This window comes from Schistocerca piceifrons, chromosome 8, assembly GCF_021461385.2.
Source record: "Schistocerca piceifrons isolate TAMUIC-IGC-003096 chromosome 8, iqSchPice1.1, whole genome shotgun sequence".
NCBI lineage: Eukaryota > Metazoa > Arthropoda > Insecta > Orthoptera > Acrididae > Schistocerca > Schistocerca piceifrons.
This window is the reverse complement of record NC_060145.1, coordinates 337,036,760-337,060,865: the sequence shown is the minus strand read 5'-3', so window position 1 is coordinate 337,060,865 and position 24,106 is coordinate 337,036,760. Positions and strand designations below refer to the sequence as shown.

General features: G+C 36.8%; 1 protein-coding gene across 1 annotated transcript in view; it reads left to right on the top strand.

The window, feature by feature from the left end:
* Positions 1 to 20,311, top strand: part of LOC124711962 (WD repeat-containing protein WRAP73-like) — an 82,105-nt gene extending 61,794 nt beyond the window's left edge. The window contains exons 6-7 of the mRNA XM_047242244.1: positions 7,181 to 7,393; positions 19,837 to 20,311. Coding sequence (XP_047098200.1) covers positions 7,181 to 7,393; positions 19,837 to 20,051 — 428 coding nt within the window. The 3' untranslated portion in view covers positions 20,052 to 20,311. The remainder of the gene's footprint in view (positions 1 to 7,180; positions 7,394 to 19,836) is intronic.
* Positions 20,312 to 24,106: the final 3,795 nt, after the last annotated feature.

Here is a 24,106-nt window from a genome sequence, read left to right as displayed (position 1 = left end):
CTACTTTGTGTCCTCCTCCCTTTGGATATGACCCAGGGATACTTTTACTTTTACTTATCCTTATAATATCAGTTCCTTGTATGAGCCAATTCAGCTCGTAATTGGTTCTTGCTGTCCAGGTACCATCATTATTTACTTTATTAATATTAGCCCCAGTTGTTGTTGTTGTTGTTGTTGTGGTCTTCAGTCCTGAGACTGGTTTGATGCAGCTCTCCATGCTACTCTGTCCTGTGCAAGCTTCTTCATCTCCCAATACCTACTGCAGCCTACATCCTTCTGAATGTGCTTAGTGTATTCATCTCTTGATCTCCCTCTACGATTTTTACCCTCCACGCTGCCTTCCAATACTAAATTGGTGATCCCTCGATGTCTCAGAACATGTCCTACTAACCGATCCCTTCTTCTAGTCAAGTTGTGCCACAAGCTCCTCTTCTCCCCAGTTCTATTCAATACCTCCTCATTAGTTATGTGATCTACCCATCTAATCTTCAGCATTCTTCTGTAGCACCACATTTCAAAAGCTACAATTCTCTTCCTGTCTAAACTATTTATCGTCCGCATTTCACTTCCATACAAATACTTTCAGAAACGACTTCCTGACATTTAAATCTATACTCTATGTTAACAAATTTTTCTTCTTCAGAAACGCTTTCCTTGCCACTGCCAGTCTACATTTTATATCTTCTCTACTTCGACCATCATAAGTTATTTTGCTCCCCAAATAGCAATACGCCTTTACTACTTTGAGTGTCTCATTTCCTAATCTAATTCCTTCCACATCACCCGACTTAATTCAACTACATTCCATTATCCTTGTTTTGCTTTTGTCGCTATTCATCTTATACCCTCCTTTCAAGACACTGTCCATTCCATTCAGTTGCTCTTCCAAGTCCTTTGCTGTCTCTGACAGAATTACAATGTCATCGGCGAACCTCAAAGTTTTTATTTCTTCTCCATGGATTTTAATACCTACTCCAAACTTTTCTTTTGTTTCCTTTATTGCTTGCTCAATATACAGATTGAATAACATCTGGGAGAGGCTACACTGTCTCACTCCCTTCCCAATCACTGCTTCCCTTTCATACCCTTCGACTCTTATAACTGCCATCTGCTTTCTGTACAAATTGTAAATAGCCTTTTACTCCCTGTATTTTACCCCTGCCACCTTCAGAATTTGAAAGAGAGTATTCCAGTTAACATTGTCAAAAGCTTTCTCTAAGTCTACAAATGCTAGAAACGTAGGTTTGCCTTTTCTTAATCTTTCTTCTAAGATAAGTCGTAAGGTTAGTATTGCCTCACGTGTGCCAACCTTTCTACGGAATCCAAACTGATCTTCCCCGATGTCAGCTTCTATCAGTTTTTCCATTCGTCTGTAAAGAATTCGCGTTAGTATTTTGCAGCTGTGACTTATTAAACTGATGGTTCGGTAATTTTCACATCTGTCAACACCTGCTTTCTTTGGGATTGGAATTATTATATTCTTCTTGAAGTCTGAGGGTATTTCGCCTGTCTCATACATCTTGCTCATCAGATGGTAGAGTTTTGTCAGGACTGGCTCTCCCAAGGCTGTCAGTAGTTCCAATGGAATGTTGTCTACTCCCGGGGCCTTGTTTCGACTCAGGTCTTTCAGTGCTCTGTCAAACTCTTCACGCAGTATCGTATCTCCCATTTCATCTTCATCTACATCCTCCTCCATTTCCATAATACATCATCCTTGTATAGACCCTCTATATACTCCTTCCACCTTTCTGCTTTCCCTTCTTTGCTTAGAACTGGGTTTCCATCAAAGCTCTTGATGTTCATGCAAGTGGTTCTCCTTTCTCCAAAGGTCTCTTTAATTTTCCTGTAGGCAGTATCTATCTTACCCCTAGTGAGATAAGCCTCTACATCCTTACATTTGTCCTCTAGCCATCCCTGCTTAGCCATTTTGCACTTTCTGTCGATATCATTTTTGAGATGTTTGTATTCCTTTTTGCTGCTTCATTTACTGCATTTTTATATTTTCTCCTTTCATCAATTAAATTCAATATTTCTTCTGTTACCAAAGGGTTTCTACTAGCCCTCGTCTTTTTACCTAATTGATCCTCTGCAGCCTTCACTATTTCATCCCTCAAAGATGTCCATTCTTCTTCTACTGTATTTCTTTTCCCCATTCCTGTCAATTGTTCCCTTATGCTCTCTCTGAAACTCTGTACAACCTCTGGTTCTTTCAGTTTATCCAGGTCCCATCTCCTTAAATTCCCACCTTTTTGCAATTCAAAATCCTCCGCATGCCAAAAATTTAAACCTGCTGCCAACCAGCTATCCTGGTTATTGTCTCTTGTTCTATGAAATTTCATATATTTAGTTTTCAATTCGTTAACTTCCTATGGCCTAGGCTGTGTGGCTTCTTTCATTTCTACCACTTGACATCTTCCATTTGCTAAAAACTGCAACATCATCAGCATATGCAGCCAACTGTGTGGTCCTTATACCTATGCATTCAGATATCCGGAGTTTTTGGATCATTGCTTCTGAGATCAAATTGAAAAGCATTGTGGAAAGAGCATCATCTAGCCCAAATCTTCATTGACACTAATATTGACATTGTAACAGTCAGTTAACTCCCCATTCATTCCTACCATTTCTTTGGAACCTGCCAAGATTGCCTTAAAAACTGAAATATATTTGGATGGTATGCCAAGAAGTTTGGTGTCTTCTGTCATATGTTTCCCATTTAGACTATGAAATGCCTGCTTTAAAGTCCTTGTAGGTATTGTTGAGTTGTATACTATATTAAGAAATGACTGTGCTGTGGCTTGCTTACATAGCTCAGATTTCTGATCATTAAGTGAAATTGCCTTTCTTTACAATAAAGCATAACAGATTTAATTCAATTCAATTCAATTTTTATTATCACATAACATGCCTTATACAATCAAAGATTGTGACATAGGTGACTTGTCAGTTCTACACTATATATAACAATACTAAAAATAGACAATAAACTAATAACATATATGGTGTAACATCTTCAAAGAGGTATTTTAATTACAATTATAATGCATTGTTGCCATTCATGAAATCTTCTACACTATAGTAACATTTATCTTTCAGATATTTTTTCCAGGTCTCTTGTGGTACCTTTTACATTTGGGTCATCCATATCTTTCCATATCTTATTTACAAATTTCATGCCCATATAGTATGGGGTTTTTTCATATGATTTTAAATGGTGGGTAGGTAACATGTAGCTCGTTCTATGTCTAGTGTCATATTGATGCAAGAAGAAGTTGCCCTCAAAAAGTTGTGGGTTTCTTTCTGTGAAAATGAGAGTTTCATAGATGTATATGCTTGGAATGCTCATTAGATCCAGTTTTACAAATAAAGGTTTGCAGTGTTGCTTTGGTTTTGCTCCCACCATTGCTCGGATGATTCTTTTTTGTAGTCTAAAAGCTCTAAGTAAATTTGTTTTTTCAGACCCCCACAAAATTATACTATATCTAATGACTGAAACAAAATATGCATTATATACAGTTTTTCTTACAGCTAAATCAGTAATACTATACAAGATATTCATGATATATACAATGCTATTCAGTCGACCCTGTATGTTGTCCACATGGTGACTCCAAAACAGGTTTTTATTGACTAACACGCCAAGGAATTTGACACAGTCTGCAGTCTCTAATTTTTTGTCCATATACCTTATTTCACTTATAGACTGTGCAGATTGTTTTGTGGTAAAATGAACAATTTCTGTTTTTGCTAAGGATTGACTAAAATGTTAATTATGGTAAGATTACAACAGATAGTAAGTTCAGAAACCTATTAAATAATTAATAGGTTCCAAATTGGGGCTAATGCATTAAACCCAGCAAAATAGTTTGTATTTCTGTAACAATGTTTTATAGGTGTTTCATGTGGCTAAGGAAATCATTTTGAATTTAATTAATTTAAGAGTTATTGAAGATTTGAAACAGTGTCCATGGATCCTTCAACAAACAAATGTTTTTATGTAAGAGCATAATCTTTCCAACAAGTTTTGTGCTTAAGCAAATATGACAATCATTTATTACATATGGTAGCTTGCATTCGAAAAAAGTCCTTTCCCAAGGCAGTGATTTTCCAAACACATGGAATCTAGAGTGCAAGACTCTTTCACAATAATGGACAAGAGTTCTGGTCAGTTTCCGTAACTACAATGAATCTTTGTCATTGTGAAGGTAGTCTTCCTTCAAATAGCAATTAATTTCTATAATGGGAGTAGATGTGTGTCACTCAAAAGTAATAACAAAAGTGGCATAATAAAAGTTTTTTTAGCAGGTATATGAAAGAATTCTTAAAGATTTGTAGCCATTGCTCTAAGAACACAATTATATTATTCTAGAGCTACTGTATGTACTTGTAGGTTTTTGGTGGTAATCTTCTGTGGAAACCTTTCCAAAAGCGAGAAATTTCCAATATTTTCTGAAATCTTTGCTTGTTTATTCTTTATGGCTTGTTCTGTATTTGCTGTGTTATTTTGGCTCTGTACAGTTGACTTTAATTGGTGCAATGAGTTTTCGTTGAATGGGCAGCAACAAGTCAACAACATAAATCTGGGGGCCAAGAAAGTTGACACTGCAATTGTTTTGTTACACTCATTGTCAGTATCTCTTGTTCGTGTAGTCAGTTCTTTTTGTAGTAGACTGACCACATTAACACCACCACAAAGAATTTTCATTTATTTATATTCTTGCAAACATTTATGAGGGCATCTGTGGGAAGCAGAACATAATAATGTGCCACATGCTGTTTGTTACTTACCTGAAGTCACTTTAAATTATTTCCATTCTTCACTCAGTTCTTTGCATTTTGCCCACTTCTCTTCTTTTAAAACTGGAATGTCTTTATTAGTGTTACAGTTGTTTTTATAGCATCCATTAGTAAGTTTCACTTCCCCTTTTAACACTTTAATTTATTTGACAGCATCTAGCAGAATTAGGTTCAGCATGTGAGCAAAACATCCAAAACTAAAGTTAATTTGTTATCTGTCATATTTTTCATGTTTGCCATATATTACTGATTATGGCTAGAACCTTATCTGAAAGGTTAAACTGCATCTTCTTGATTTTTCTGCCAAGTGAACACCATTATGAGAACCTGCTGTCAACATTCTTGGGACCCATGAACATGGGACCTTGTGGATGTCAAGTACAACTCTTATGATGTGTCCAGCTTGTTCCAGAGAGATGCCCACTTTCTCAGCAATGTAGTGTACTGTCATACGCTGGTCTGCCATGATGATGTCCTGGACTGCAGTGACTTTTTCATTTGTACTGACCATTACCGGTCTTCTCTGTGTGATGCATCTTGGACACAGGTAGTACCCCTCTTGAATTCTGCCACCCAGTTTTTGACCATGGAATAGAAAGGGGAATCCTTCCCTAATATTCCATCATGACATTATAGATCTCCATTGCACTCATGTCCTTTTTCAGCAGGTTTTGGATGACCACAAACTTGCTCTCCTTATTCATTTTTCAAAATGTGTACACTTTGGACCCTTCAAACTCCAATATCTGGAGAAACAAATAGATGTTAATGAAAAATGTGGTATGTAACCTAGTAAAGGTAATGTACCACTTGTTGCTCAACTGACATTTGGCTGGAACAAGTATTTCATGGGTGAGCCAAGAACTTTTCAGTCACCCCTTGTATAATCCGTTCTCATACAGCATTCATAAACATATTGTGTTTTTATGGAACCATAGTTCCAGTAATTACTTTTCTGCTCAGAGAACAATGTTCTTGATTCAAATACTTGTAACTACAACTGGCTTGACATTATTGTGAATAAATTTAAATTAATAATATTCCATCCAGAAGTTTCCATTGTTTTTATAAATTTAAAATAAGTTCTTCTAGTTTCTTTGTCAGTGTTTCGGTTACCAGCTTGAATTGTTGAGGAATATGCCAGAGATTCATGTGAATAATAATCAACAATGTATTTTGAAGAGTTTTGAAGCTGCTGAATATTATTTTGTATATTGACATCATCAATATTATCACAAACAGCACTTGGTCTGATTTATATGCAGTTACCGTACTTCATCTGTGAATGAAACATACTATTCAGTACCTTCACTCCACATGTTTTGCTAGGTTACTTGCAGCAGTTTTGAAAAATCACGTTTGACCACAAATATCAAATTGCGTAATTTGGTTATTTTCATCACACATGGAAAAATATCTCCACAAATAATTAGATTTTGATCTTTTATTCATGGTTGACAAGCACATACAAACTACACTCAAAATTGAATGTAAAATTTATATACTTCTCTTTCCTATATAACATTTCTATAATGCATGAATACTGGCTTGTAGCCAAGAATGCACAACACACTTGGAGCTGTAAATGTGTGACAGCTACCATATTGGAACGGTGACACTACTTCTGCAGTGAATCAATTGTAAATTTGGCAATCCTCCACTATCAGCTGTTACAGAAGGAAGAAAGATGTTGCAAGCATGCAAGTAACACCCAGCACAGGAGGATTCCGAAGGAGTGAACACATTGAAGCATGCAAATAACTCCCTGGCAGCACAGACCTATCTGTACATGACACAGGACTCTGAGACTGCCTATTTCAGTAAGAAGGCATGAATGATATTCATTCATTTAAATTTAACAAAAACTGATGGGAGTAACAAAGACTTGCTTTTCTGTTGGTGAATCCTACCCCATTCAAAAATTAACAGGCTGTATTATGGAATGTAGTATATGCTTAATAGATATGACTCAGTAACAAATATATTTCAGTAGCTGTGTGGAATATTGCCCATCTGGAATATTTACCTTAATGACTCAAAAGCTATTCTCAGTAAATTTGATCTTCTAATTTCACTGTAGGTACTGATGCATTAAAATATTTCACATCTAACAAGACCTTTCTGATAGGCAACAGTAGTATATTAACCATCTAAATCAAAGAATAAATTAATGTTTCATTTTTGTAGTGTTGATGTTTATTTTACAATTAAAATTTATGTGCTTTGTATGCTTATCATTTTTCATGTCTGTAATTGTCATTATTGGCTATTTTTGATCAAATTTCATCATTTAATCATTCCCTCATTTTAATATGTGATGATATTTTATGAATTCTGCTGGTGAACTGCCTGTCACTACTACACTGTAATTGACTTGTTGCAGCTGAAGTAGTAAAATATCGCCCAGTGACAGTGATACCATTGGCCTGGGACAAGGGAGGTGACAGCTGGAAAAACCGGGGTGTCGGTGTGTTGAACTTCAGTAGCTGTGGCTCGTGGCTGGTGACACGCGATGACAGCATGCCTGCTCTTGCATGGGTCTGGGATTTGAATGGCTGCCTTGTCAGTGCTGTCATCCACAGTGAGCCCATTACAGGTCAGTGAGATGTAACTCCTTCTGACACCTTTGTAAAAGTAGCAGGGGAAGAAGAAGACCAAGTCAGAATGAGTCAGTTTTAATCTGCCAGGAAGTTTCATATCAGCGCACACTCCGCTGCAGAGTGAAATTCTCATTCTGGAAACATCTCCCAGGCTGTGGCTAAGCCATGTCTCCGCAATATCCTTTCTTTCAGGAGTGCTAGTTCTGCATGGTTCACAGGAGAGCTTCTGTTAAGTTTGGAAGGTAGGAGACGAGGTACTGGCAGAAGTAAAGCTGTGTGGATGGGGCGTGAGTCGTGCTTGGGTAGCTCAGTCGGTAGAGCACTTGCCCGTGAAAGGCAAAGGTCCCGAGTTCGAGTCTCGGTCCGGCACACAGTTTTAATCTGCCAGGAAGTTTCAAGACCAAGTCAGGTTATGAACAGTCAGTCTTGGAGTTCCATCTCCACCACGTATCCCTCTAACTCCTGATTTATATCTCTTGCTCCCTGCACCATTACAAGTACACATGGGGAGCTATAATGGCATTTGCAGATCACTCAACAATTTGTGTGCTGGACATGTCATTGTGGAGCATGCATACCTATTTGGATTGGGGAGCATAACAGAGTTGTGCTGTTAGATCAAAGTTTTATTGCAAAATCCTGGAATCGTCATAGCAAATGCCTGTTGTACACTTCAAAGAATAAGAGTATGTATAATCTGTCATTAATTCTCGAAAGATCTTCAGTTGCAGGAAGTCTGGATTACAGTTGGCACATAAAAAGTGGCTTTAGTGTTTCCACATCCTTTATGTGACGTTATATTTAACACACACAAGGAAAAAAAAATGATTGTATGGCATGAGTGGCAGGGACACCCAGAAGGGCAGGTTCAGCCACCTAATTGTGAAGGTGTTCCTTATTCTTAATGCCATCAGGCACCTTTCTGTTGTAAAATGTGAGATGTGTATGTAAGTGTAAGTGAGGAGAAGGGAGAGGGTGAAATCCTGTGCCGACCTGTAGCCTACTCCTTGCAGATAGCACCAAGGGGGCCAATGAACTTAATGTCCCTGTCCGACAGACAGACCACCATCAATGGTGTCACCTGCTCTCACTTCGTGAGACACTGTGGAGTTGTTCAGAATTTTATCCAGGACATTGGTGCAAAGACCAATGATAAAGAACTTTATGTTACCACCTCTCTTCCCTTTGCTGGCCAAATACTGGCAGTTAAAATTTCATCCACCAAGGATTTGAACTGGTTCACACCCATGTTGACTGTCACCTCACAAACGTGTGTTAGCGAAATTGGCCACTGAGGCGGATTTAACACACAATGACTACATTTGTGATCTGCGAGCAGAACTGCTTACTCTACAAAGGAGAAATATCTTTAAGCAAGATCTAGTACCATATATAAACAAACCAGGACATGTTCCCAGCATGAAAATATGAAAAGCAGTACATCTTTTTAAAATAGCACCTTAATTTTCTTTTATTTTTCTCATATTCCATTTTCTCTCCCCAAGACCTGTTCAGAATCATATCACAATGTACCACTCATGCAAGCATAATGTTTAATATGTAACACAAAAGTTGATTTTGACTTTCCTGTGCTAGCACACGTTGCAAGTATCCAGAGTAATGTAACACATTCACTGGAAGCACAAGGAAAACACAAGAAAACACTGGTCATTCAGTCAATCATCTTCAATTTAAGATTTGTATATGTACAACATACACCAATGAAGAGAAGGTAGAAATTTAAATGTAAATGTCATATAGCATTATTGGCTGGGATATCTCACAGAACCGTCTTTCTGAAAGTGTTTTCTTCCTCTGTGCGCGGCTCCTTCCAGTGCGGATATGTGAGAGCTGTGTCACACATGTATTTGTAGGGTGTAGGCAAGTGTAATGGGTGCATGTGTAGTGTCGTGTTATGTTTATTGTTTGGCCATAAGATAGAAGGAAATGGAACAGTGCCAAATGCCCTCACTTCATGAGACACTGCAGAGAGTTGTGATATTTAATCCGCAACACTAGTGCAAAGACTGGTGGTCAGGAACTTCACACCATGACCTCTGCACTCCTTGCTGGCCAAATACTGGCAGTGAAAATTTCCTTCACCTCAAGGATTCAAATCACCTTACCTCACCATTGAGTGCCTGTTGCAGGTGTGCATTAGGAACTTCTGTTGGGGATGCATGTAAGGTGAAAATTCTGCTCATCTATGGAGAATTAAGTTAGTAAAACAATAATTGCACTGCTGTTTCCTTATTTACAATGTGGATTCATATATTACAGTACTGTGAACCATATGTTATTGACAGAAAGACAGTCATTGATTAAAAACTGCTTCATCATTAAGGGTTTTTTCCCTCCTGTATTGGGTTGAAGGTAGGTTGGCAGTTGACTGAATGACCAGTTTACATCTTCGTAGCGTTTTTTGCATTTGTTTGGCGTCTACTTCATCAAGTGGGCAACTTACAGTGCAGATAAACTTTATGTTGCCTGGAAACAAATGAGCAAAGTGGCAAAGAGAATGCATCTGCTACATGGTTACACTTCTTTCAGTGTCCTGGAAGTGCTATATAGTTTTAAGGATTGAGGTTGGTTTCACATTTCCAGGAATATGTACATTGAAAAGAAATAAAACTAGTTGCTTGAAGTATCTCTGCTCAAACCTTTATCATAAATTTCAGAGTTCAGAGAATGTTTCAAAGGAAATAAATGTCATGGAGGAAAAATTTTGTGTAGTTATTCAAATGATATATAGTAATTTCTCAGCAGAAGTTATAAAACTGTTCAAAAGAAAATGAATTTTAAATCACATGTGGTTTTGGAAAGTAAGGTTATAAATGCAAAATGTGTTAGCAGCACAGAATTGGAAATCTGTTAGTAATACCTTTCATGTGCAAATAAGATCTAAATAGGTGAATTATTTGCTTTAAGTAGTTTTTATGGAAAGATATTGCAATATAATAATTTATTTGTCGTATGGCAATCTGAGCTGTAACAGTCTTAGATTTATGTACATGCAGAAACTATGAATAGCAAAAAAAGAAAATTTTAGAAAGAAAAATTACAAATATCTAATAATAATAATAATAATAATAATAATAATAATAATAATAATAATGGTGAGGTGGTGATAGTAATAGTAGTCATACAATGAAGGCTTTCATGACCAGATGTTTGAGCTGCCGAGAATTCTTCCAGGTCGTATGGCCATGGTGCATGGAACTCTTCTATCCCTGACATTTTGTCCAAAGCTATGTTGGACATCTTTGGAGGTGCTTCTCCTTTGGAGGTGCTCCTGGTTGTGCTGAGTCTTGCCATCTGATGAGTTGGACGTCGAAGAGCGGCCTAAATACTGTGGAAAGAGGGTGCAATCTGGATTTCACGTGATAGAAGAGATAAACCTTGTCAAGGATAAAATATAACTATTGATCATAGTATGCCAAAGATAAAAACTTCTCTTTGATTCTGTAGCACCACTGTCCAAATATCGCTGAGTTTCATAGCTTCATCTTTTCTGTTAAAATTATCCTGATGTTTATATATTTTGATAGGACACAGCGATGGAAGAACACGGTTTCTCTACCCTTCATCAAAAAAAAGTAATGGGTCAAATCAGCAAGATTTTAAAGAAACATAACATTCAACCAATTTTCAGACCAACTAATAAAATAGGCTAAGCACTTCGTTCCGTTAAGGATAAACGCCCCCATCTCTCTGCAAGTGGTGTATACAAGATACCATGTACATGTGGTAGGGTCTACATTGCAACTACAAAGAGAAGTGTGAATACATGGTTGAAGGAACATAAAAGTCTTTGCCAACTAGGGAAAACAGACAAGTCAGCTGTGGCGGAACATGCTCTTCAGTCGGGTGATCACATAGTGAAATTTTCAGAAACTGAAGTTTTATTTACTATGACGAACTATTATCCATGGCTACATAGAGAAGCCATCGAAATATATAAATACGAGGATAATTTTAACAGAAAAGAAGAAGCTATGAAACTCAGCGATATATGGACAGTGGCGCTACAGAATCAATGAGAAGTTTTTATCTTTGACATACTATGATCAATAGTTATATTTTATCCTTGACAAGGTTTAGCTCTGCTATCACATGAAATCCAGACCACGCTCACTTTCCACAGTATTTAGACCCTTCTTCAATGTCTGACTCGTCAGTCGGCAAGACTCACCACAACCAGGAGCACCTCCAAAGAAAGAACACCTCCGAAGATGTCCAACGTAGCTTTGGACAAAACGCCAGGGATAGAAGAGTTCCATGGACCTGGAAGAATTCTCAGCAGCTGAGTAATAGTAGTAGTAGTAGTAGTAGTAGTAGTAGTAGTAGTTATAATAATAATAATTATTTATTATTATTGGTATTATTAACAACTCAAATCACAAATTCTATGAAAAAAATAGCTTTAACACAGCATTCACCATTTACAGATATTTATTTATATTCAGTATCATCCATTTCCCAGAATATCTTCTCATGGAGTACTGTTGGACAGTGTGTTACACAGTACGCTCTGCTGCTCATCAGTCGCATTCAATGCTATCGGCAATGTCACATCTGTCTGGGGTAGATGGAGTTCTGGGTTGGTCTGTTTGGATTCTATTTAGGTGACCCCAAATCTTCCTGGATAATTCAGACCCTGGTGCTGGTATATGGTGGTAATGGTAGCCATTACGATAGAAGCCTTTGTAAGATTCAGTCTCTTACCATTCTTACATCAGAAAAAAAAGTGTGACACTGCAACTGACTATGATTTCCTACACAGGTCAGCAAGACTTCAATGGGAGTTTGGAGCATTATTCAGTAAGGTGTGGACTGTAAATACTCTTGGGTGGATGGCTCGAAGATTCTTATGTTCTTTAATTCTCAAAGATTCTTCTATTCTTTAATTATAGCATGGTCTCATTTCAGGCCAAGGCATGCACTTGAAATGTTGGATGCTACTTCAGCATTCAAGTAATAATGCAAAATGACTTATTTATGTGTACATCCTCTATTTGCCCAATGCTTGGAGACACTACACTGTGTTTGGTGTGGACTAACTGATCAGGTCAGCCTGTCAGCTGTATCGTCTGTGCTGACATAGCCTGACTGCTTTAGCAGACAGCATTGAGTTTGGCAAGTTGTCTGGTTTTGTATGTGAAAGAAGACAGGACTCACAATGTTAATGGCACTTGAAACAAAACTCAGTAGAGTAAAGACAACACAGAAAGATGTTGACAGTGCCAGCACACGCTATACTGTACACTGGGCTAAGGTTGGTAGCAATGTAAAACACCTTGCAGTTTGATGCCTCATAAATCAGAGACCAGCTCGTTTTGGCACAGTACAGTGATGTTTGTCATTTTTTTCTGCCTTACTCAGTTGATTAGTGTTCACTCCCTCCACAACCCCACTACTCCCTCTACTTGATTTGCTTTGTGTGTGGGAAAGATGGAATTAATGACCAAAGGCTAATTGCTGACCCCAGGTGGCATAATGCCAAATTCAGCAGGCAGTTCAAATCCCTTAACTGGATCTTGGACTCAACTTGTGCCATCTCGGTTATTCCTCCAGTTGCCTTTGTGTGTGACAGTGAGTACTCAGAAGAGGAGGTCTAATCCATTAACAAGCAGCTATGCTGTCACATTGCGCTATATTCCCGTCTTTGTAATTAAGTGTTCACACCTTAGTGAGTGAGTAAGTATAATGTTGGCAAGGTATGGTATCACATTTGTACTGTGTGCAGTGTGTGGGAACTAGTATAGGATATAATGATGCTGCAGAAAATGAAAGTGTCTGTTTCAGGTGCTACTGGTGCTAGATGTGGACTTCTTTATAGATCCTAATGTGTTGAGTGGAAACAATATACAAAATTTTTAGAGACTGTAATAACCATTCCCACCTAATTCGGAAAAAGTTAACAACCTACTTTTTTAGTACCGTCCAATGACTTCTTAGGAACTACCACTATGTTGGCAGGCCACGGGCTTTCACTGTTCTCTATAATACTGTCCCTTAGCTGTTGATTTATAAATTCTTCCACTAGTGGTTGTAGGTGTTTTGCTATCCTGTATGGTTTTCTATAGACCGGCGGACTATCGCCAGTCGGTATACGGTGCTGTGTAATACGAGTTGCTGGTAATGGGCCTTCTGAATTAAATAAATCTGATATTTTCCACATTCTGAAAATTGTTTGAGAACAAGCAGTAAAATTACATTTTGTACCCCCTTCTCAAACTGCTGCTGCAGGATGTCAAGTTCTGTATTAACTCATATTCTTTTAGTTGGTTCAGTATTTTCATAAGTAGATGAAGAATTTCATCATTTTGGTTTCTTATATATATATATATATATATATATGACTTACCAAATGAAAGTGCTGGCAGGTCGACAGACACACAAACATACACACAAAATTCAAGCTTTCGCAACAAACTGTTGCCTCATCAGGAAAGAGGGAAGGAGAGGGAAAGACGAAAGGATGTGGGTTTTAAGGGAGAGGGTAAGGAGTCATTCCAATCCCGGGAGCGGAAAGACTTACCTTAGGGGGAAAAAAGGACGGGTATACACTCGCACACACACACATATCCATCCACACACATACAGACACAAGCAGACATATATATATATATATATATATATATCTTGACTGATATGATACAGTTCTTCTACCCACAACACATATCACAACTCCCTCTTACAACTAACTTGTTACATACTGTATCTAGTCCCAGTTTATACTGAACAAAAACAGTGTGACCACCAAAGAGGGTATGAAAACCTTATATATTACACAAATATATAAATATTTCTTTAATATAACTTATTTGTCAAAACAGTTTTAATTTTAATATGATTATTTAAAATGTTTTGCTACAAAACAAATTATCATAAATCTTGTTTTGACTGATTGAACTGAGTTGTAAAATAGAAAACTGATTTGGTTGTAGCAGAAGCACACAAATTTATAAGAAATAACAAAAATGTGCCCTTATGAAAATTTAAATGAACAAACTGAAAGCATAAGATTAAAAATATCACAAAATAAACAGACTGAACAAAAAGTTGTTTCTGAAGATACCAGAGAATGTGATACTAACATGCGTTGTTAATGCAAAGCTATGTAGATGCAAGAGCTCCAGTTGTAACATTGTTGGATTACTGTGATCAGAATAAGTCCACTTATAATGAACTGTGATCAGATAGGATGAATTCTAATTAATTTATGGATATATTGAACTACAAATTAAAAATGTCAAAAATAATGTAAACAAAAGCCCAATTTATAAATCGTGAAATATGTACGTAGAAAAGTAATAAAAATTACAACACAGGCAACTATAAAGACACAGGATTTACGTTAGGAACAAAAATCACATTGTATTTCTAAAGTAATAAACAGAAATAATTAAGACATTGTTATTGATGTACATTTCATGTAACTGTAATGTGAGAACTGAAATATTTCGACATGCAGATGCTTTCAGGAACATTGTAATGAATTACAAAGCTAAATTTCATAGTCAGGTTTCTAAAAGCATTGAAATCTTAATCATAAATGCAGATTTGTTTAATTGAAACAATGCATAATATAACTTCATAATAGTTGGAATCTATATAAATTAAGTTAGTAGTGTTTCTGCTTTGGAGGTCAGTCTTATGGTAGATTTTGTACACTAAACCAATGTCAGTTTTTTCTGAGTTGTGAGGCAGTAAACATATTTCAAAACTCCTATGTGTGACATAGATGATATTTTACATGGAGAACTTGCAAGAAACCTGAGGTATACACAGTAATCAAATCGTCAATTATCAGCAAGTTTTCACTGGATCTGTCTCTTGCCTTCTGTTATTCTGCGTGGATGTGTTGCGTGTGTGGCAGACAGGTGGATTTCATTCAGGAGGATGGCACTTCAAACTCACATCCAGCCATGCTGAGTTAGGTTTTCTGTGATTTCCCTAAATTGCTTCAGGCAGATGCCGGGATGGTGAAAGGGCACGGCCTATTTCCGTCCCCATCCTTCCCTAACCTGATGGGACTGATGACCTAGGTGTTAGGTCCCCTAAGCAACTGACCAACCAAATGAGCTAATTTTCTGTTATTTTCAAAACTTTTGAAACGGATATATTACCTGTACTGTATGAAGAATAGAGTAAAAGGTATCATACTGTTTCTTGAGGAAATTTTTTGTATGGGTGTGTTGTATCAGTAAAATGTCTCCAACTCCTATCCAGTCATGTGTATTGTGCTGTCAGTTTGCCATTACAAACGAGGTGAGTTAATGACAATTAACTTTCATTTTCTTAAAACGTTGGGATGTGACTCCATGCAGTATAAATTTGACTAAGTGGAAGGTAACAAATATGATATATGAACCAGAATGAGATTTTCACTCTGCAGCGGAGTGTGCGCTGATATGAAACTTCCTGGCAGATTAAAACTGTGTGCCCGACCGAGACTCGAACTCGGGACCTTTGCCTTTCGCGGGCAAGTGCTCTGCCAACTGAGCTACCGAAGCACGACTCATGCCCGGTACTCACAGCTTTACTTCTGCCAGTACCTCGTCTCCTACCTTCCAAACTTTACAGAAGCTCTCCTGCGAACCTTGCAGAACTAGCACTCCTGAAAGAAAGGATATTGCGGAGACATGGCTTAGCCACAGCCTGGGGGATGTTTCCAGAATGAGATTTTCACTCTGCAGCGGAGTGTGCGCTGATATGAAACTTCCTGGCAGATTAAAACTGTGTGCCCGACCGAGACTCGAACTCGGGACCTTTGCCTTTCGCGGCCAAGTGCTCTGCCAACTGAGCTACCGAAGCACGACTCACGCCCGGTACTCACAGCTTTACAGGAAGTTTCATGATATATGAAATCCATCCCTTACTTCTAAAAATGAGTAAGTTGGGGTGGAGCGAGGAAAAGGTCTTCTCAGTGTCAGAGGGAGGAAAATGTCCTCTTTGTGTCAGTGGATGGGTGGTAAAAAAGAAGATAAACAAATACAACACCCATACATCATACCTGCCAAACACTGGATACCAATACCTTGCTAAAATAGGGTGAGACAGTGAATGTAGTTCTTGGTGAAAAAAGAGAGCTGCAATATTTTTAGATGTAGAAAAAGTAGTTTTGACACTGAAATGTTCAATCTGCTTGTGTTTCTTTAAATTTGTAAATAAAAAAATAAGTTAAAATAATTTTTATTAAAACTGTTGTGGTATCAGCTTCTATTCTGTTACACCCTCTTCAGTCCTCTTCTCCCAAATTTCCTTACTACAACTAGGTAAAAAAAGAAAAGAAGGATTATGAATATTATTTTATGTTGCTGGAGTATTTACAGACTACAGGTCTACAGACTGAACTCAGTCAACATTCTGTGTATAACTCTGCAGTCTTTTGAAGCAAGAGAATATTAGAATGGGAAGACAGTTACCTAGTTATTATTAGAAGCTACTGGAATGTTATTTACTTCTTGCTCTTCATGTAAGGATGCCCTAGGATGCACATGAAAAACCTCTTCTGCTGAAGACACTCTTATCATCCAGTTTGACAAGTTCGTTGTCTTAAAGCAGTTTTTCTAACTGTAATCAGTCATGCTCAAATTTAACATATGTTATTTTAATTTGGCTATAATTGTGGAATTGTCTATATATTATAAGGGCTAGATATTGTACTGCGGAAGTAAACTTACGAACAACTGAATTAAAAACACCGACTACTATATCTTAGTGTGAGCCATAGCATAGCAAATTCTGCCATTACAGTGAAGGCACTCTTACATCATGGAAGTAATCGTAGCATGTAATTCTCTACCATCAACTATATTTTGACAGTGTTCAAAAACAATTATGAAATTAACATTATTACACTGTCAGAATATAATAGTTCTGTTGAACTGCGAAGAACAGTAAACCCAAACATGGGTCTTAGAATCATTGTGATATTTACAATGCTGTGGTTCACTGTGTTACAAAATATTGACACCTATGGCATTAGAGAGGAGACATTAAAGATCAAGCAATAAGGGCAGTGTACATAAAAGTAAAAATTATGCCATTCCATTTTGGCAGGGCACTACAGAAACCAGTATCGAAACAGCCTTGGTTGCAGAATTATTTAATGTCAGTGTTGATATTTAATGTTGAAATTGACATTAAATAATTCTACAAACAAGACTTTTTTTATTCTGAAATAAGTACATAAAAGTAATGAGAAGGCAGTAGATGTACTGAATATGTTGACAATATATCTAACTATTTGGTTACCTGTAAGTGTTTTGGGACTGTTCTTGACTTATACAGTAAGTTAGTAACTTGTTTCTGCTTATGTTAACCTCATATGGTATTAACTTTGTAGGACATTAATGCAGAGCAGAAGTTACTGATATTATTTGCTTAAGAGTATCATGTTATAAGAAATTAAAGTTCTAACTAGTGTGTGTAGCAAAGGATTTTGCAAATTATCATACAATGTAAGCAAATTATGTTTGATTTACTAATTATTACTAGCTCTTTGGTTATTGATAAGTGGTCTTTGATACAGAAATTTATGCTCTTTATTTTACCCAAATGATGGGAAACAAACTTATAGTTTAACATACAATTGACTGTGAGGTGAAGTTGCAGCACTACCTCAGGTTGGATGAGGCCGGCTTCTTGCTGAAGGAACCAATCTGGCATTAAACTAATGATTTAGGTAAATTGCAGGGAAATTTTCCCGGGGCCAAATGAAAATGTAAAGCACTGCTTACAGGGTAAGATTCCTTGTCTGAACTGTGGTATTACTTGGCTTGGTCATGTTTTATCAAAGTTAAGTGACAATCCATTTGGAAACAGGAAATCTATAATTGTAAAAAGTTTACTTAATTTGCATTCTGATGATACAACATAAAAGTTTACAAAAGGAATTCGAGCAGGTGTGGTGTTCAACAATATACTAAGTGGCACTTTACAAATGGAGCCACTTAACTAAGATAAAATCAATATCTTAATTTCTGGAGAAAAATGACCACAGTGCAGGAGAGAGTTCATAAACAAAACAGGATCTGAAAAAATGTTTAACATTAAGGAAGCAAGAATAGGATTTGGAAATCACATTGTGGAACTCAATAACTGTTGCTCAGTGTTTCATTGTTGATTTTATGATTACAATGTGAGGAAATGAACCTTTAATATGAGGTTCCATTGAGTATTAAGTAGTAGTTACAAGGAAGGATGTAATAAGAACAAAATGTGATAGTCTTTGATAAAACTCTGAAAACATTTCAGTAAGCCACTAAGGATACTAACAACAACGCAGTTACAACAGATATACTTCCATGTCTCATTGAGTCTATCGCTGATTTCAGTTAGTGTTCTATCCTACCCGCTTTCTGCATTAATCAAAGACAGGGTGACCTTTTTTAATCTAAACTGGAGATATTTATTTTTCTCTATCTAAAAAGTATTGCTTTGTATCAAAAGTGAAAATTTTCTTCAGAATTCGCTTGCAGTGACATGGGATTGGTTGGTCAGTCCTGCATCTACACCTTAAAAGTAGGGAAAAAAATTGTCCCTAGCTTTCATAACTATTTGTTTTGTAAGGAGGGAGAGGTTTTGGAAAGGAGGGACGAGTCCTTTAGAAATGAGTTTCAGAGGGACATATTGTACTGAGTGTTCAACAAATGTCCAGTAACTTGTCTCTCATATCCAGCATCAGATGTGCACTTTATATATAATTCTGAAGTTTGTGACAGTTTTTCTTATTTACTGGCTTGCACTATATTGAAATTTTAAATTAATCAAATTATTTTTTTGAACATTGACATTTTGGCAACTAGAAGTAGATATTTGTGAATGCAAGATGAACATAATTTATGTATGTTTAAATGATAATTGACTTAATAAATTGTTATATCAGCAAACTGAAGTACTGGTTGAAGTACTGGATTTTTCGCCCCCCCCCCCCCCCCCCCCTTGATGGGTGAAGTTCAAATTGTGGTCCAGCCATCCTTATTTAATTTTTTCTAGTTTCTATGAATTGCTTTTATGGTTCACTATTCACAATTTATTTGGTATTTGAGTGTTCTACTTGCCCGTAAAAAATGTGTTTCTTTTGTTTCCTATGTCATTTATTTGTTGGTGAATGGTACTCAGATCGAGGCATAAAAGAAAGTATATTGAGGCTTTGTTACTTGAAAGTTGTTTGTTGCTTACTAGTCCCAGTCAAAATACTTTGGGGGCCCTCCTCTTATAACTTTTATTGTTGTGGAGAAAACTTCAGAAGCTCATTGTGTGCTTGTTTAGTTATAGTGTGTTGTGTCATAGTAACAGGAATATCATTTGTACTGCCCTCTCAGGAGATAGTCAATTTGACTGCTTATTCAACTTTTATTGTTTCTGATGTACCAGCTAATGTTTGCTAAGAATTAATTTTACAGATGTTTGCTTTATTGCATTTTAGGTATGATCTGGGATCCACAGAAAGCATGTTTGCTATCAACTACTAACACTTCTACCATCACCATTCTAAATGTCACTAAAGGAGCAAAATGCATGACAGTACCCAATGGATCAGCTCTTGGTGAAGTTTTAGTGAAGAGGATATTGTGTGACCCATTTGGGCGGTATGCTGTCCTTGTAGGTAGAACTCGATTTGTCATTCTCTATTCAAAGTAAATCTTCAAGACACTTGGTGATGCCTTTGTACTGAGGACTGTTTTGATTGAAGTGTTAAAGTTCTATTGATTATCTGCATCATTTGGACAATAGATGGCTTTTGATATTTGTGTTGTCAGGGATTTTATTTTACTGAAACATTGTTTGTTCAGTTTCAGTTGTTTAGTAAGGTGATACTGTTATTGATTAATCTACTTAGTTTTATGTACCGGTATATCTAGCTTGCATATTTTGGCTTGTTCATGCCTGTTTAAAAGATACTGCATTACATTTTTAAAGCAGAGTTGGAATGTATGAATCACTTCAACACATATAAGTTGTTTATGTTGAGTCATTGTTGTACGTATTTTTTCTCCATGAATCATGAATCATGAAACAGATGGTATTTATAAAGTTCTGTACATGTAACAGCAGTATTGCAATAACTGTACTCTTTTTTTTTTTTTAATAAATATTTAATAAGGAAATTGATACATCCTGTATTTAATGTTAGATTACAGTACAGGTGCTATCCCGTTTGTACATAATCTCTGATTCATAACATAAACAGTATTGTGCTACTAAAATTGTCACTTAAAATTATTTGAAAGAATACAAATATTTTTCAGTTTTCAGTTTTATTCTCTCTAAAAAGTTGGTAGGACTATATTTCATTTTTGTTTGTAATCAAGTACTTCATCTTACCCATCCTTTTTATGTGCCATTCGTCGCTAATCTTAGTTATATTTTTTAGTTATATCTAACAAATGTACACAATTAAATTTTTTCAGAGTATTTTTAACATCAAATTTTAGTGTTCTATATTTTTGTTTACGTGTAGTCATTGTGGTAAATGGTGGTACATTGGTGCATTTGAAATGATGATGTTTTTGTGATGCATTTTTGGTAATAAGTTCCTATAACTTCAAATTACATCACTGATTTCATGTTAATAAATATCATTTTCTTCACTAAATTAACATGTAACAATCATTTTTCATTTAATACATTTACACTCATGTATGGTTCAAATGGCTCTGAGCACTATGGCACTCAACTGCTGTGGTCATCAGTCCCCTAGAACTTAGAACTACTTAAACCTAACTAACCTAAAGACATCACATACACCCATGCCCGAGGCAGGATTCGAACCTGCGACCGTAGCAACAGCGCACTCATGTATGTTGATGGTTTCAGTTGTCTGAGACTGCAGTCTTGTGTGTGTGTGTGTGTGTGTGTGTGTGTGTGTGTGTGTGTGTGTGTAATATATTATTGACAAAGGCCTTAATGGCTGAAGGATTTAATTGTGAGAGTCTTTTTGTTGTGCGTGTCTGCGGTTCAGCATATCTGCTATATGGGGAGTAGCAACTTTCCTTTTCATAATATTGTTACTTCCATCCTGGATTTTCCATTGTTTGATTCCTGGTATCTTCATTGAGATGTCTAGAAACCCTTCTGTTTTGGAGAACAATAGGGGAGCAAGTAATATTTGGATAGCTTTTATCACTATATTCACTGAATACACCATGTCTGTTTGTTAACTAATACTTATATTTTGTATGTTTCTAAATCTTACATTCCCACACCTTACTAAATTTCTCAATTCCTTTCTTTGAGTGGATCCATGTTTCCATATCAAAAGCAAAGTTTTGTTTTGCACTCAATTCGAGATTACCTCATTTGTGATTTTTCACAAAGATTTATGCTTAGAATATTCTCATATCCAGTGACATCACTCTGCTTATTGGTTTGCTCTAATTACCTAATATTTTGAAGAATCTCTTCTGATAATACTTCAGTAATATTAGTTTTATAGTCCTTATTTTTTGCTTTTACTCTTAATAATCTTCATTAAATCTTGTGCAAAACCATATCTTTTGCACTGGATTTCCACTTAAATGCTTAACATTAAACATAATTATGAAAAGGATAGATTGCTACTCAATGTAAAAATGAAATGACATGTTGAGTTGCGGACAGACACCATGAAAAGATTATTACACACTGAGCTTTCAGCTGAAGCCTCCTGTAGAAAAGAATGGAAAGGAAACACACACACACACACACACACACACACACACACACACACACACACTGATCAGGCACACCCCAAGCACACCTGATTGCAATCTCTGACCTTTCAGGCCAGATTGCAACAGTTGTGTTGAACAAAAGCTGCTATCCAGAATGGGGCAGAGAAGGGGGAGGAATAGCACGGTAGGAATGTGAGGAGAGAAGAGTGCTGTTTGCTGACCATGCAGGGACTAGAAGATGGCAGGATAGGGACACCAGGCACAGTGTCAGGAGGCTGGGATGGAGTGGGGGTGGGGGTAGGGGAGGGGGGGCTGGAGCAGAGAGGGGAAGAGACTTTGTGACGAAGCAAGTTGGGATGTTTGTACTTCCCCTCTTGTTTTGCCAACTGCCTCTTTAAATTATTTTTTTTTTCAGTTTTACCATTAACATACAATCAAACAATGGAAATTCCAGGATGGAATGTAACAAAGGAAAGTTGCTACTAACCATATAATGGTGATGCTGAGTCACGATAGGCACAACAAAAAGATTCACACAATTATAGCTTTTGGCCATTAAGGCCTTTGTCAGCAACAGACACACATACACACACTCATGCAAATGCAACTTGCACTTATGTCTGCTGTCTCAGACAACTGAAACCATCAACATACGTGAGTGTAATCTGTATTTTCGTAAAGGAGAAAGGTTGGCCCTCAGTTTTAAAGAATATAACACCAGATCTAATTTTGTGCTTAGTTTTATGTATGAAATTGGTTTTCTAATTTATTTCGGCTATGCCTAGTTAGTAACTTTTGTTATAGGTTGAAATCAGTAATTGTTTCATAACTTAAATTTTATTGTTGACTTATAAACAAATATAAATTCTGTACTAATTATAAACATTTGGAAGATGAAATACTAGTAATCTTAAAGTATCTATTTGGCTCTCTTCAAAAACATGTTAGCAAAACCAGCCCTTTATTAATTCTAAAGTAATTATCAGTTTTCTCAAAGTATTGTTTAGATAAATATTTATGTTAATTTAATCATTAAAAAAAATAATTCGGCCTAAACCTTGTGGTAGAAGAAACTGTTAAAAGGAACAAATTTTTTGGTGTATGCAGTTAATTTAATGAGTTAAGTTTTGATTGTAATTTCTGTAAATTGAATTTCGAACGATGTGTAGTTTCAGTACCTATTATTGTGATGATATAGAAGAGCCCGATTTTTGGTCATGAGACAGTCAGCCCGCGGCCGAGTTTCAGATCAGGAACCTGTGTTTGTTAGAACGACAACAATGCATCAACTTAACAGTGTAATAAGGTTTACACAGTTAGGTCATATTTTAAAACAGTAACAGTGTCTGCTTCATACGTAACTTTATATTCTTCAAGAACTGTGAACTTTGTGGTTAGGCTTTTACTGCTTGTATATGTTCAATAGTAAACTATTGTAACAGTATGTTCAGGTTTGCCTGCACGCTATTAATGAGGCTTACCGAAAGTTAAACAATAGTGCGCTGGCCATATAACTGTGTATTATTAGGGGGTTGTGAACAGTGAAATTAAAGTACTGTGAAATGCAACTGTGCACCTGTCGGCTACATTATTTACAGTAGTCAGTGTCAGAATCAACAACCCATTTTTCAGCCAGTGTAGCAGTGCAGTACATTGACACTGAGGACAACAAACGAAGAGATAAATAAATCAGGCAGAACCACTACAACTGGTGGGTGCATTGGTAGGAATTGGCCCACAATGAGGATGAGGGGACGTGAATTGGGAGGAGATGATAGGATAGAAACTATTGGGTGAAGTGTATGGGAACAGTAGGTTATCATCAGTTGAGGCCTAGATAGTTTTAGGTGCAGAGAATGTGCTGTAAGAATAACTTCCACCTGTGCATTTCAGAAAAGCTGGTGTTAGAGGATAGGATCCAAATGGCCTGGGTTGTGAAGCCGCCATTGAAATCAAAGGTGTTATGTTCAGCTGCATGTTGTGCCACAGGGTAGGCCACCTGTGAAAGCAAACATGTCCTATATCAGCTCTGCTACAATCATT